This window comes from Micropterus salmoides, unplaced genomic scaffold (genome assembly GCF_014851395.1).
Source record: "Micropterus salmoides isolate LMB-PRFRI ecotype aquatic unplaced genomic scaffold, ASM1485139v1 Ms_hic_scaffold_9, whole genome shotgun sequence".
Classification (NCBI taxonomy): Eukaryota; Metazoa; Chordata; class Actinopteri; order Centrarchiformes; family Centrarchidae; genus Micropterus; species Micropterus salmoides.
Genome location: NW_024044681.1, coordinates 35,023,665 through 35,038,857, shown reverse-complemented (window position 1 = coordinate 35,038,857; position 15,193 = coordinate 35,023,665). Strand labels below are relative to the sequence as shown.

General features: G+C 39.5%; 1 protein-coding gene across 2 annotated transcripts in view; it reads right to left on the bottom strand.

Annotated features, from left to right (window-relative positions):
- The window catches only part of opcml (opioid binding protein/cell adhesion molecule-like), a 346,479-nt gene that overhangs the window by 181,359 nt on the left and 149,927 nt on the right, over positions 1-15,193 (bottom strand). Inside the window, exon 2 of one of the 2 annotated variants that reach the window (XM_038708261.1) lies at positions 3,500-3,575. In XM_038708261.1, coding sequence (XP_038564189.1) covers positions 3,500-3,575 — 76 coding nt within the window. Of the gene's footprint in view, positions 1-3,499; positions 4,121-15,193 lie in introns of those variants that run through there. The other variant, XM_038708260.1, reaches the window with a different exon arrangement.

Here is a 15,193-nt window from a genome sequence, read left to right as displayed (position 1 = left end):
GAGATCCATGGTTTTCACTGGTCAGGAAGGAAATTGCAATCTGAAAAGTAACTAGTAACTTAAGATGCTGGACAAATGTAGTGGAGTAAAAAGTACAGTACTTGCCTCCGAGATTCTTATTGATATTGCTCCAAAAGCTGTGTTACTTGAATGATACCAATTATTCTGCTGCTCACATCTGCTTAAGTTCCTGTTGGCAGTGGCTTTCTTTATGTGAGAATGATACTGCTTTGTGTTGCCCTTGACTGTCTTAATAGTACAACCCTGTAGAAATCAAATAACACCCTAGGAATTTTGCCAGCTACAGGAAATCATCTCTCAGAGGCAGCAGTCTTTCATTAAAACTTATTAATGTTGTAGTTTCCCTTGACTAAAAGCATTTAACCCTTGCCAAGCAAAATGCAGTTTCCAGACACAGTGATTAATTTAGGAGTTTGCTGGTAGAAATTAGTTCTATCAATGCTGCATTTTTATACATAAAATGTTTAACTAATAACACAGCAGCGCCTACCAATTTCAGCCTGTCTAGTCTTCCCATTATGTCAATTAAATCAGAGGTCAATGACACAGCTGTCCTCCTCTCCGGCCTCCTCAAGATTCCCAGCTCCTGGCCACCTCCCTGTCCCAATCTTTGCATTACTGCCACATGGGTGAAGAGGGAGTTAGAAAGGCTTCTCACAAACAAGGCAGTGGGTCCTCACAGCATCCGCCTCAAGGTTCTCAGGGTTCTCAGGGCATGAACCAGTTAGCTGTCAAATGTGAGGACAATGCTATCATATACCAGCTCCACAGGCCTTATTCCCATCTGCAGAAGCTGGGAAGCAGGATGAGAATGCTGTCCTTTGATTTCTCTGGTACTTTAAACACCATCCAGCTGCTCCTGTTTGGGGAGAAGCTAAAAGCACTGCAGGTGGATAGCATGGCTTCCTGGATTACAGACTGACTAGCTCACTGACAGGCAGAAGTTCATCTTCCTCCAGGACGGTATATTGGATACACTACGGAGCAGCACAGGGATGCCCCGGGTAACGGTATTGTCAGCTTTCGAGTTCATACTCTACACCTCTCCTTTTAAGATTCAACTCAGGGTCACAGCTGCTCCACGAGTTATTTGATGACTTCTCTATTGTGTGCTGCATAGATTAGGGCAAGAAAAAGGAGAACATGAGTCTGCCAAAAGAGTCCTGCCAGCTGCTACAGGGGCAAGTATTTGCAGCTCAACATCAGCGTGACAGGAAGGAGCAGGACGTGGTTTTCAGCCTGTCACCATCCAGGGTGAGGAGAGTGAAATGGTTGGTTTCAGTGGCTCCAACAGACTATTTAACAAGTTCTACTAATCAGTGGCAGCAGCGCACATTTGTAATGGCTGAGCATGAAGACAGGATTAACAAACTGGTAAGAAAGACTGCCTCTGTTCTCTGAGGCTGCACAGAGCAGAGGAGAGAAGATGAGGACTAAACTGAGCAGTGTTGGGCAAGTAACTCAGAAATTGTAATAAGTTACTTTTCACTTATTTTTAAAAACATGCAACGTTGCTTAACGCTACTCTCTCCTTTTTGTAAATGTCACATTGCTGTGCTGCTTTAGCAGGGGCTTCAATAAATTAGATGTAGAACTGCTTGTGGTTGACAGTTTTTTTCTGGCCAAAGTTTATAAACGGACGACAATGTTCTTTGTTCTTTCTTAGACTGTGACACAATAATGGCAATACTTACAGCTGGGGATAGAACGCCTCTCCCCCTCGTTCTCCATTTTTCCTTTAGCTTTCCTACTAGCAGCTGACTTGAACAACATCAGGATCACTGGTGCTGATCTGCCACACAGTCACACATTCACGCCAAGTATGGTGCATTCAGTTACACAGCGTTACTTGGATTAGTAACTGTAATCCCTTACACTACTAGTTACTGGGAAAGCGATTACTGCCAAACACTGGTGGTGAGCTGGTGAGGATATGGTGCATGTTCACTTTCCACCTCATCAGCCAAACGTACAACAGCGAGCTATTTAGCTGCTCATCTGTGTCAACAGTCATCAAACTGTGCAATAATTCTTGTCCAGAAACCTCATATTTCAGCCAGCTTGGAGCCATCTGAACTCTACTGCCCTTAGCTGACAGCTAGAGGTACTGAATGTGCTGCCTTTTGTATGCATGGAAATGTAGTGACATTACCATGAGTTCTATAAATTTATGTCTGATTTCATAGCACATCATTTGCAAATCTTGATTGTAAAACATACAAAGCAATCAAGACTGTTGTTAACATCTGTAACACCATACAGATGTGTGTAACTGTTCGGCATATGTTGAAAATCATGGGTTCACGTGTTTATTTAACCTCACAATCGGGCATAAATTTTTTTAATTGCTTACACTTCTTTTAATTTCCTCAATGCTGTCTGTTCTGCTTAGTTTCTATTTTGCAATGTCTTTTTTTCTTTTTCTTTTTTCTTTAACTGCCATTGCCTTTGTCAGTACAGTTTATACCTTATTTTCTCTTTATTTAAATAAAACAGACTACTATTTCCAGGGTGTACCCCACCTCTCGTCTAATGTCAGCTGGGATTGGCTCCAGCCCCCCCATCAAAGGATAAACAGGTACAGCTAATGGATGGGTGGATGGGCCATTATGTAAACATACCAGTTCACATAAGTACAGGTGTTTCATGGTTTTTCCAGACCTTTTCAAGGTGTATTACAGTCGACCGATACGTAGTTTATGTCTATATGTGATAGGGAAACATGTTTGTACAATGTACTGACTGTGTGTGTGTGGAACTATCTCACATCCTTTCACAGGGATTCTGACTTTCTCGCACCACACCTGGTCTATTCTTATACAAAAAATACAGCAAACCCACAATACAGTTTATGACATATGACAAATACACAGTAAAATACTGTGTTAAGATAGAACGGGTGATTTAACACCAAATATGATTAGTTGTGATGATCACTCTGATATAATGAAGAGTATCACGTAATAATATGATTGTAATAATTAAATGTGATTTTTCATCCAGTGTTAACTGATACAAATTGCCAGAAATTGACTCTATCCAGTCTTCCAAAACATTTCATGAAGTGTAACGAAAACAACACAGCCCGGAAGATTAAAGGAATTTGTATCACATACTCAAATCAATAGTACACAACCCCTCCCAGTGCTGAATTTGAGTATCTCAGCTATGTGCATCCTCTACAAGAAATTAACCAACGGGATCAATAACATTCAAGGGCAATGAGCAGGAGAGGCTAAACACCGGGTTTAGTAAGCTTCTAACTCTCACGCATGCAGCATCAGTAGTTAAAATTCATGTCAAAAACACAAGCGTGCCTTTTATATAGGTTAGGATGACCTTTAGTAACTCCTGGACCGTTGCACATGATTATTTGTTGGGATCAGCACGCTGAATAACACGGGTCCGTCCCCATGGCGCACGGCGGGAGACAGGCTGATATTAGTGATGTGAGAATGAAAAACAGTTAAAGACTTACTTTAAGACGGCGCTGTCCCCCTGTCTGACAGTGATGTTGTCCTTCAATACAGAATCCCCGCTCCTGGCTGGAACTCCTGCAGGTACAAGGAATAACAATTTAAGTCCGAGGACGACCAGGCATTTTCCAGGCACCGCCAAATAGCCACAAATTCCCATGTTTTTCTGTCACTGCGCAACTTCCAGGAAAACTTGAACGGTCGGGTATTCCTTTTGCGTCTTGAGCTGCGGATCGCAAATTCCACTCCACAAACAAAATGCAGTATCGCCTACTGGAACTGCGGACGACCTGGTTTTTGCTCCAAGTAAACAGGCTTGTTATGAAATACTGTCCGTGTCGATAAACGCAGAAAAAAGTGGCTTTCCGCCCTCCAGTCGCTCTAGGAAACTGACTTCGGAGGAGAGAAAAGCACCGTGTTTCTCAGAGAAATGCGCACCGTCTCCTCCGCTCCGAACTGTAATCGCCGTGAAATGGATGCTGTCGGAGAGATGCATCAGCCAACTCTCCCTGTATGTTTTTTCCCTCCGTGTTCGCTTTTCTTTTTGCCGTCTGGCTGAGACTGTGTGGAGCTGTGTACACTCAAAGCAAAAGGCTGAATTCGCTTCAGTATCTTTTTTTTTTTTTTTTTTCATTAACTAGGCTACAGCTCCTGATGCCCCCCTCTCCCTCCCTCCCTCCTTTAATCGCCAGGTAGCATCACTTGCCTGTACCCAGCACCATGAGGACCATATGGTCTGCAGCCTGCAGTGTTCCCATATTCATAGGGGTTACAGTAGGTGGCTCCCAAACTGGGATCCGGGGACCTCCAGTGGGCCCTTAAGGGGGTTTACAGGAGACACTCCTATTTAGCAACATTACCCATGATAAATCATTATTGTGATACACTTGATGTGATTTCATCATAGCCAGCACACATGTGAGAGGATCATAGATGTTTACAATTTAATTTGACAGTTATTGAATTCAACTGATACTATCCCAATCAGAGAGCGAGTAAGGCAGACTATTCTAATAAAAGATTTCATAGTTCACACGCTCACCTCAGTAAGTGCTGCAGCGTTAAAAACATTATTTTTAGTCAATGTCCTGTTCAGTGAGTTAATATTATAGTCCATGGAACAAAATCTCCAGACCAGTGTGAATTTATTTGGCTACCGTGTGATGAAACAGGTCAAAGACCACTTATGGTGAATTGAATTATAGGGGCAATAATCAGAATCCTAAGACCTAAATCTGAAAGAGGAACTACTTTATTAATCCCTTTTGCGATTGTGGAACAGTTTTACACACATAGGTCCAAAATGCAAAGATGCACCACCCACAGGATTATTTCCAACTGGGGGAGAAATATTCCTAACTGAACTATTCCTGTCCCCAGTGCCCCAACAATGGCAAAAACTCAAATAAAAACATTTTGCATTGGGGCTCCATGCAGTAACATTTTGGGGAGGTCTGGTGCCTAATGTGCCTAGATTCAGGTGTCCTTAACAACACCCGGGGCACAGACACAGCTGGGTTACCAACCAGATGAGTCAGGGGACTGCATCAGGCCCCGGAGGCACCAGGAAAACTTGTTTATGGAATATGTCAAAATCTAGTTTGAGTATTGTACTTGCATGTTACATATTCCTAAATGAATGTGTGTTTGATCAAGTTCACTCATTTGGAAAAAATCCTACCGTGGGGGCTTTACAAGAACTCTCAATATTAAATAAAATGGTTCCTTTTAATGCAATGTTGGCCAAATGACCTCCATCTGGAAAGATCTGTATTTATGTGTTTAATTAAAAGCTACATGACCATCATGAACACAAATGGCAGAAGCTGAAAACCTTTAATAAGAGCTTTTTGTACATTTTTGTACATTCTCTCTTTGTGCTTTGTGCTAAAATGAAATATCTTAAAAAGAAAAGATGGAAAAATGTATTATTTTCATAGATTGCTGCGAGTCCTCGGGCCTTGCTTTCATAAAGTGTGATTTTATACAGATTTAGTGGGTGGATGATGGGTAATGTAATGTGAAATGTTTGTTCATTGTTTGATGGATAAGGTGAGGGAGAAAGTATCTTTTTGGGGAAAAGTTAATAAAGTTGAGGGTCTGAACTTCACCAAACCACATTGACCTTGTTTACTAATGTGCTCCTGTGCTGTTTCTCCCTATCCATATCTGTATGCATGGGGGGTGATGCTGGCCACTAGGGATGAGAGTGCCACTTTGCTGCGCATCTAACAGCAGCTCTCAGAATTACTATGACAGCTTTTGAGTCTCATGAGAAGACTGAACAAGATAATTTCTTTACCTTAACATCAATTTGGCACGCTGTTAAGATATTGCATGGGAGGCAACAATGACTATACACTGACAGCTTTGTATGCCATCACTGGGAAAGATACAAGTGCCACATGGACTTGTTATTGTCTACTGTCAAATGTTTGTGCAAGTGTGAAAGCATTGATGGCTTGTATTTGCAGGCTACAGTCTGCAGTCTGTTGTGTGTTCATCACTATTGTCTCACGTACCTGTGACTTCCCAGTAAAAGCCTTTCTCTTTACAATAAACACACTAAGTGCACTGCATGATACAGTGCCAAAAAGACAATTATATCTTTTAGCAGGTGTGAGGCTTTCTCAAGATTTTATTGCCCACTTTCCGTTAGTCACAACAGTAGAACGCAAAAACTTCAGCACAGTAGTAGTGGACCTTGGGGTGTCATTAACAATGTGTGTATATCCCCTTTCTTCTGTTTCCACAGTTTTAAGGCAACAACTAAACACCACTATTCTCCTGATTAAAATTCCAGTAAATGTGTAGTCTAACATGCATGATTAGGCATTTTGTTAGGCCTGAGGCACACTGGTCAATACTTGTAACACATAAGCAGCCCGTCGCATTTACCAAACTGTTGTTCAGTTTATTCAAAGGTTGTTATTGAAGAATTATGATGATGTCTTGTGCCGGAGAAATTGGCCAAAGATAAGACTTAATTAAAATTATATCTGCCTGGGATGCAACACAAGTCTTGACTATGTGCATGTCTTAATGGTTTTTAAATTAAAACCCCTCCCTGACCTCAGCAAAATCTAAGATATGTGGTCTTAATTAGAGTCAAGGGTACAGGGAGGGGGTGGGCTGAGGCACTTCACAGACACCCCCGCCCGTCGATTAAGGCTGCAACATTTGGCAATGTGATGTCCTTTTAACACCTTGGTGGCTTCTGCTATCAATTCAGCAGCAGTATAAAACGGATAAAGGTTTAATAACAACACCATCAAGAGAAAGAAGGAAGAGTCACAGGTATGTGCAGTATTTTTAGGAATAATTTCTGAGCAGTGTTGTTTGGAGGAAAAAATAAGACTGCAATCCATTTTAATCCATGTCGTGAGCATTATGCTTTTGACCCTCATTGTTCTGCCTTACAGCGGGTCAGTTACATCCGATGACCTTGCCAAAGCTCCACCACGAGCGAGGGTGCCAAGCATGCAGAAATGACAAATTAGAATGGCATTGTTTGTTGCACGGCCCACATGAATCACTCTTGATGTACCACCTAAACAAGAATAGGTGGAAAACAGCAGAAAAAGCTAAACTAAGCGGCCTAGATCAACTATGCATACTCATAATAGGAGGTGGACATATTGATTTTAACATGCTCAGATGAGCAAAGCAATTTATATTAAATCAACGTCTTTTTGATTGGTTTCAGTCATACACAGTCCAGCCCTTCCTGGCAGATCCTGTTTCTCATTTATTTCACTTATACATGCAATGACATTCACATAATTTCCTGCTGCGACGCATTAACACCAGACCGTGGGTGGTTTATTCAAACAATCCATGCTAATCTTCATTCATATCATGCAAGGATGGGCAGAGCTAGCAGACAATGGACCGGCCTCTGACCAAAGCAAGCTCATACCCAAGGAAAAACATGGGCAGACTAAATAAAGAGCGCTCACTCAATGGATTCAGTCATCTGCAGAGGCTCAGATTCCACTGGCACGTAGACACTAATCTTACGCAACTTATTCATGAGTGGCAGACATTCTGAGGTTCGTCCAGAGTTTTGGGAAATGTTTTGAAATTAGAAAGAACTTATACTGGATGATGGCAGAAGTACGAATATGACATATGTTATTTTGTGTTAACTAATGTTTAAATGTGTAAAAGTAAATGAGCTTTGGTTAAATGTTTGTTTTATTAAAGATAAAGACAATTAAATAACAAACATAAATCACTGATGTTAAAGAAAAATGTCAATCTATTACCAATCTCGTGTCCTTATTTTTCACTATGAAACTAACACTAGTACTTGTTAACTAAAAACAGAAATCTGACGATAAATGTGAGACATCCACTTGAGGTGTTTCACTGTGCTAGCCTAAACAATTACTAGTACAGTGTACTTCTCCACCTAAACAAAAATGAGAACAGTTTGAACTACAAAATAAACATAATTAACATAAATTAAATTATGTCATTCCAATTAACAGCAGTAAAATAATACATAATAATAATAAATAATAATAAATTGTTTTAGAATATGAATATTCAACGATCATATTCTTTTGTTGCTAAAACAAACATGACAGGACCTCTCACTCAGACTCTCTATGTCGTAAGTTCCCAGCAAATAACATGCAACAGCTAAAGTATTAACTCTTTTTGTCTTGCCTTGAGGAAGTACTGCAGGTTACTCACAGCAAACCCACTGTCCTCGTTCTGTGTAAAAATCATTCTAAAGTTCAGCAGAAGACAATATGAGGCTTCAACATCAAAACAAGTGTGGATCTTACAAAGTTAATGTCTTTTTATCATGAAATTCCCTCTTGAGGTCCAAAACACAGTGTTTCCAGCTGGAATTTCAGACTGCCAGACATGCAACACTGGAGGGTATCTACTTGATTTGTGAGGGCTGTGGATTATTTGAAGGGATCTCTTTGTGGGTTTTGTGGAAACGAGAAACAATTAAAGATATTTGTTTTGTTTGTCTGTTTTATGCTGTTTTAGGCCAACCCTGGCTCATAGCGACTTGAGGTCAGAAAAAGAAGAAGAAAGTCAACAGTGACTGGAAGCACAAGACAGGGCAAGTTAACTTATGTATACTATTATATAAATGCAGACAAAGGCAGGCATATTATAATTATTAATACTGCTGACAAAAGACGGATTTCTTGTATACAAACACTACTGGTTACGCACACAGTCAGGGGACAAAACCGCTTTGGTAGCCGGTCAGTAGACTGTAGTCAGATGTTGTTCAAGTCAGCTGTTAGCCAAAAAGCTAAAGGAAGACTGGAGAACGAGGGAGAGAGGCGTTCTTTCCACAGCTGCAAGTACTGCCATTGTAAACTTTGTGCAAACAGCAAAAAGCTTTCGACCGTGAACAATTCTGATTCTCATTTACTGAAGCATCTGCTAAAGCAGCACAGCAATGTGAAACTTAGCCTGTGGAAAGAAGCTCCGGTCGCTACTGCCAGTAATGCATCCACTCGGCAGGAGAGAGTGGTGTTAAGCAATGTTTTGTGTTTTGTAAAATTACTGAATACTTCAATAATTCAAAAGTTGGGAGAGACTTGCTTTTTTTATTTCAACCAGTGGCGTTAAGAAACATTATGTTTTGTAAAACACATAGGCTACTCCTTCCTTCTGTTATGGATATGGTATTTAGTTCAAAAGTCGAGACTTGAGACTTGCTTTGTGTTTTATTATTTTTTTTAAATATATCCGTAGCCTATAATGTACTGAACAGCGTCATCTGGTCTGAGAGGCTGAGGTGTTTTCAGTTTGGCTGGTTGTTGACTCTTCAGGTTAATTATTGTTCCAGGAAATGGTACACTGAAATCCTGGAGTGGATTCATTTCTAAAATGAACGCAGCCTAACTAACGTTAGTTAGTCTAATTTTAAAGTAAAGTAAAGTAATATTATAACTTTTTAAGGGAGTACTAAGTAAAAAGTAACTCATTACAGAGTGCTGCTTTCTGCCCTCTAGTTGCCCGCGCATCTCTGTGATGACATTGCACAGAAACCCGTCTATATTAATACTGACCATACAATATAACTGTATTTTCTTCTTTATTTTTCTTATTACTTCCTCCAGTTATTTATCATTCAAAAGAAAATATCATCTATAACATCTATGGATCATTTCAGAAAAACAGGAGGAGTGAAGTACTTTTTTGGCTGTCTCTTAAACATCACTGAAGTCTCCCTGTAATTACTAGTGTGAACTTCTCTGATTCTGATTGTAGGACATCAGGGTTACTTCCCAAACAAAATGGAGACTAGCATTGCTAGGATCATTTAGAATCAAATAAGTTTTGTTACTTAACTGTCTGAAGTGCAGGGCTGGCTTTTCTCTTTGAGAACAGATCAATTGCTTTTGTCTGAGGCAAAAGTTTGTTTTTTGTTTTTTTAAATCTAATAGCAAGTAGATTCAGGTCTGCTTTATGCTGTGTTGGAGCTTAAGTGCTCCTGGCATGGAGAGCTGCACATGATTCCAACTTTGATCTCAGATAACTGCATCTGCCTCAGTCTTGACTTATCAGACAGCTTTAATCAGACGCCTTGGCTGCAGTCACAGCATGTGGAACAAAAGGCGGTTTATGTCTTTTGCCAGCCTTTAAAATCTAAGGTTAGCCTTCCTTCTTTTACGTTCAAGGAGTTGTGCTGGTCTTTGTTACATCTGATCCAATCCCAGCCCTCCCCTGTCTGCTAATGCTGCACGATGTGTTGCAGAGTCAGTCAATGTATGCATGGTGTGAGGGCATGAATTATTTAAGAAGCTGGTACCTTTAAATGATTTGAATGTTCAGACATCCTGTGTTATCAATAGGTGTAATATTCTCTGTGCTCTCAGCAGGCGTTTGTTCAGCAGATATGCTGATACACTATCAGAGACTCTTTCATTGACCTCTGCATGACTTTCCCGTGTGCGTGATGGCATTATAAGTGTGTGCACAAAGACACAGCATCGATATGAAACATGTTACTAGGGGTCTTGGCTTCAGATTGAAAGTATAAAACCTTTTTTTTTCATCCAAACTGTCAATATTTCAAGCATTTTAGCAACTGTATTGACTACAAGTAATGGACATAAAAGTACCTTGAAGGTCAAAGCTAAATCCTCCTGCATTCAAATCCAGCTTTTATGAGAGCCTAGAAAATATGAAAGGCTCAGAGTGTGTTTCTACAGCCATACTAGCATATTTACACTCTGATTTCAAAAGAGAAAACATTTCAACTCTCACATTTACAAACGTCGTTTCAATGTTGGAAAAAGAAGACAGTTGTTGTAGTTCACGTAGCACACATCCATCTGGATTGAATCAAATCTAGGATTGCTCAGTAAATGGTTTGGATAATGACGGCTTTCAGATGGAATTTCAACAGTTACCTAGGGGGAGAAAGCCTAATAAGTTTGTTAGTGTGAGTGTGTTAGGACAAAGAGATTAGACTAATGAAGAGTGAAATTATCTGGATAGCATTTAGTTATGTTTACAGCAAAAACCCTTTCGCAACAGCTTCTTTGGTAAATTACTACTTCTTTCCTTCACAAACAGTAGTAACCTTTTTTTTTAATTCCAATATTATGGGTCATTTACACAAATCTTAATTAGTAAGAAGTCACTTTAGCAACTGTATTTATCAACACAGTCCCAACGTGATTCTCATAGATGTAGATTGTGCTTATCTGGGACAAATGAATCAACATGGCTGCCATTTCAGCCCTAATGTCAGTTTCATCAACGTGGAATCGTTGTTGTACGTATGAAAATGAAAATATAGCTGTTTTCAACCCTAAGGTTATAAACAGCATAGATGGGGACAATACAAGTATCCAATCTGAAGTGAGAGCAGTGGCTCCCAGTAATGCTCATTTAGGCAGAAACTGTCATCCCAGAGATGGATTCTGCTCACTTCAAGGTAGATGCATCTGACTGAGCATTTTCCATCCACATATTAGTCAAATGGAACTAATACCTTGGGAGAGAATGAATCAAACACTCAGATCAAATTGACACTGACATATGGATGGTTTGGAAAAACATCTACATGATGAGGGAATATTTAAAGATAGGTTACACACAATTTCAGATCGTTAATCACCATATTCCCACATCAGCAGGAATCAATCAGAAACTAATATCAATGATGAATTCTTTTTTCCGAGGCACTCAAGTTGCCCTAAAGGTGGGAATGTGCTAACAGAGTACATGCATCCCCATGTGGATTGGTTTATTTTGTAAAAGCCCTGTAACTGAAGGATTTTGAGGCATATAGACTTACTGTAATGTTGCAAAGCGAATTGTGTTTTCTTTTTGCATTTAGCTGGTGCCCTTGGTAGCCACAAGCAAATAAACCATGGTAGACCTTTGCATATTCAAAATGTTAATGACGGCCTTTATTCGCTATGCACACTCGCCTTAGACACATTATTCTAAAAGTCCTGCCTGTGATAATGTTGTTTCACGTCTAGCATACATGTTAATGAGAGTTTTGCCATGAAAGAATGTGCAGGTGGGATCCCAAAATGCCATAACCCTCTCTCTACCTCACCATTTCATCTCAGTATCTCTACTATGATCTCTTAAAGGCAAAGTGCCAGAAACATCATTTTTAAAAGAAACGTGCAGTATAAAGTATGTTTGTTGCAAAGATATGCAGAAAGAAATATGCGGTCAGTGCAGTTAGAGCACAAGGCTGCTCAGTGTTGTTAAAACACAGTGCACACAGTTGGATACAATAAGGGAAACAAGTACTTACTAGAGGGCCAACCATTACCTTTTAAAGCAATTTCAGTCCTTTCAGATGAATTGCCAAATTACCAATTTATGTCAAATTGACATTTGTGGAGTTGCATTTTAGTTGAGTGCATAACTCAGTGCAGATACAGCATGTTACGTTAGCAAAGTGAACAACTTGAATCATCTACTTATAAATGTTAACTTTCATGAAATTTAACCATAATATCTGCTGGACAAAGGTGGCTTTGTGATAATAGCAGATTGCTTTATTTTAGGAGAGTGCATCAAATACTATGGGTACTAAGTGTTGGCAAATTAAGATATTGTCATACATACTTCAACGTAGCAGTCTGTCTAAAACATGCTATTGAGCTATAAGTTAAATTGTTTCCTCAATTTATCTTCTGAAAGGCACTCACCATCTTCTTCAATGTATTAAACCTCTCAAACACAGTGGTTTGCTTTTTGAAACATAGAAATGTTATTTTAGATGGTAGGTTAGGGTCTACTACTTGACTGTATGTTAAAGCAATGCCATTAAAATGCAATCACAAACCAAACCACCAAAACATGTACATCAAAATGATGCTTATTTGGACTTAACTATAAAAATAGAAACATTGGAGGCTTATGCATCAGAAAGCTACTGTGCATTTCAGTTAGAATCAACATTGTAACTGTTTCCTTGCTTTCATGCTTCCTGAGTTAAGATCATCCTGTCTTAATGTCCTTGTGCAAGAGCTTAAGTGATTGTGTCGCTTGAGTCAGAGGCAGAGAAAAAGAGGAAAACTTAAAGGAAGACGTTTGAAGATTGTGCTAGGATGCTACCGACTGCCTCAGTGACTGTGTGGGTGAGTGACAGTTTTTAAAGCTGAAAGTAATTATATCAACTGTTTACACATCTAACTAAACTATTTGCACACATTAATGCCTCAGGACAGAATATGTGGATTTGTCATTCTATGCACTGGAGAAAAAAAAATGCATCCAGTATCTGGATTTCACCGATCTTATTGCTGAGTTTGCTGCAATGAAAGAAAAGAAAGTGACTTCCATGTAATCCATTCTCTGTATGGTGTCCATGTCATACGTTTGTTACAAAACCCCAAGCTTTCTTTTTGGGGGGGACTTTAAATTCATGTTCATAATGCTTCTAAAGGTATTAATGATCGTGTAGAGACTATAAAGTCAACACACATATTGGCACATTTGAATAAAAAATAAAAAGTAAAATAAATTCGACATGTCCTGGAACACAGTTTCTTAAATTCCTTACGCATATATTTACCTTTTTTGTTTTCATGTTTGTCACTGGGTTTGAAATTGCATGTGTACTAAACTGTGCCATGCAATTAAGCTTGACCTTGAGCTACAAATAGCTGTGTGCATTGTACTGTGCACAAATGCATGCCAATGGTCAGTTCACAGTTCACACAGGACCTTGGATCAACTCTGCGACAGCTCTGTTTGCCCGAGGTGTGTGTTCCAGTGGTAATGACAAAAACATTAGCTGTGATGATCTGTTTGGAGGACGTGCACTGTCACCAAAACCTGCAGTGTATTTTAAAATCAATGTGAAACGTGTGGTGCTCTAACCTGATCAAATCAGATCAGGAAAACAATTTTTACTTCCATAATAATTATAGTAATTCAGGTTTTATTTAAATGTTTCTGCTGGTTCTATCTTGATCTTGAAAAATGAACAAATGCAGACTATTGCGCAGACATGTAAACACAGCCAACATAATTCATACTTATATACTGTGTGCAAAGTGACCTATTTCACTAATTGTGTGTTTGACCTCACTGAAGCGGTGTTAGGAGTCAGGCATGTGTCAACAGACCCAGCTTTTAGTCACCCACACGCACATACCAAAGGCAAGTGACGGGCTGACATGATTCATCTCTCGTGATCTCTCTCACTCTCCGTCTCCCTGTCATGCAAATGATTTTCCAACCAAACATTTTGTCAGAAAGGACTGTGCCGAGTTGCAATATTTGTTTCCTATGTGGATAATTGTGTTTTAGAAGTTGACAAATGATAATTGATCACTTACAGCAATTAAACACGTTAAGTAGAGATTTAGACTTCCTCTAAAAACTGAGCTCATATTCCCGCTTTTTACCCATATTCATATTTAATTAGTATAATTTAATAAAAGGCGATTGCTTTCCTGCTTGTGTCACAACAAAACCAACAAATGGCTCATTGGGGCATTCTGATTTTGCCAGGGCTGTTCTCTTCGGCCAAACAATTTCTGCGCTCACTGTATAAAACTCTGGAGGGCACAATTACAACCAGCAATGGAAAGGAAAACGTTGGCATTAAGAAGAAAAATGAGGAGTAATCTCACTCATTTTTCTTATCTACGGAAGTCAAGAAGCCTGAGCGGGTACAGTATTTCCCCAGATAAAAGCCCAAGCATATTCCACTCACACAAACAGCAACGCAGAAGTGCATAACAGTCTTTACTATCTCCACTTGGTATCCCTATTGGTTTATTTTGAATTCAAGAAGGCCACAGCATTTTCCTCTGTGTCTCTGAGTCAGGTGGATTTGGCCTTTTGTTAAAAAAAAAAAAAAAAAAAGGAAAATCACAATTTTTATTGTGACTATTTTTAATATTATGTCATCATATTCATTCCTCTGCTCACAGTAGTAAAAGTACTCCCAGATAAGGCAGTGCAGGTGGGCCAGTGATTGAAGACATTTGCAATGGCGTGACTCGATTAATTCCACATACTAGATCTTAATTAACTCAGCATAACCATACAGATGATTTGTGTGCCGATGGGATTTGGTCAATGGGGATGATTGCATGAAGAAGATATGCTCATTCAATATTCATTATCTCCCTGTCCCATTTTCTCACAGGGCAGAGCAGGTCCTTCCCGAGATCAAGATACCTGCCTTATGTCTTCAAATGCATAAAGCTAGATAGAGCTAG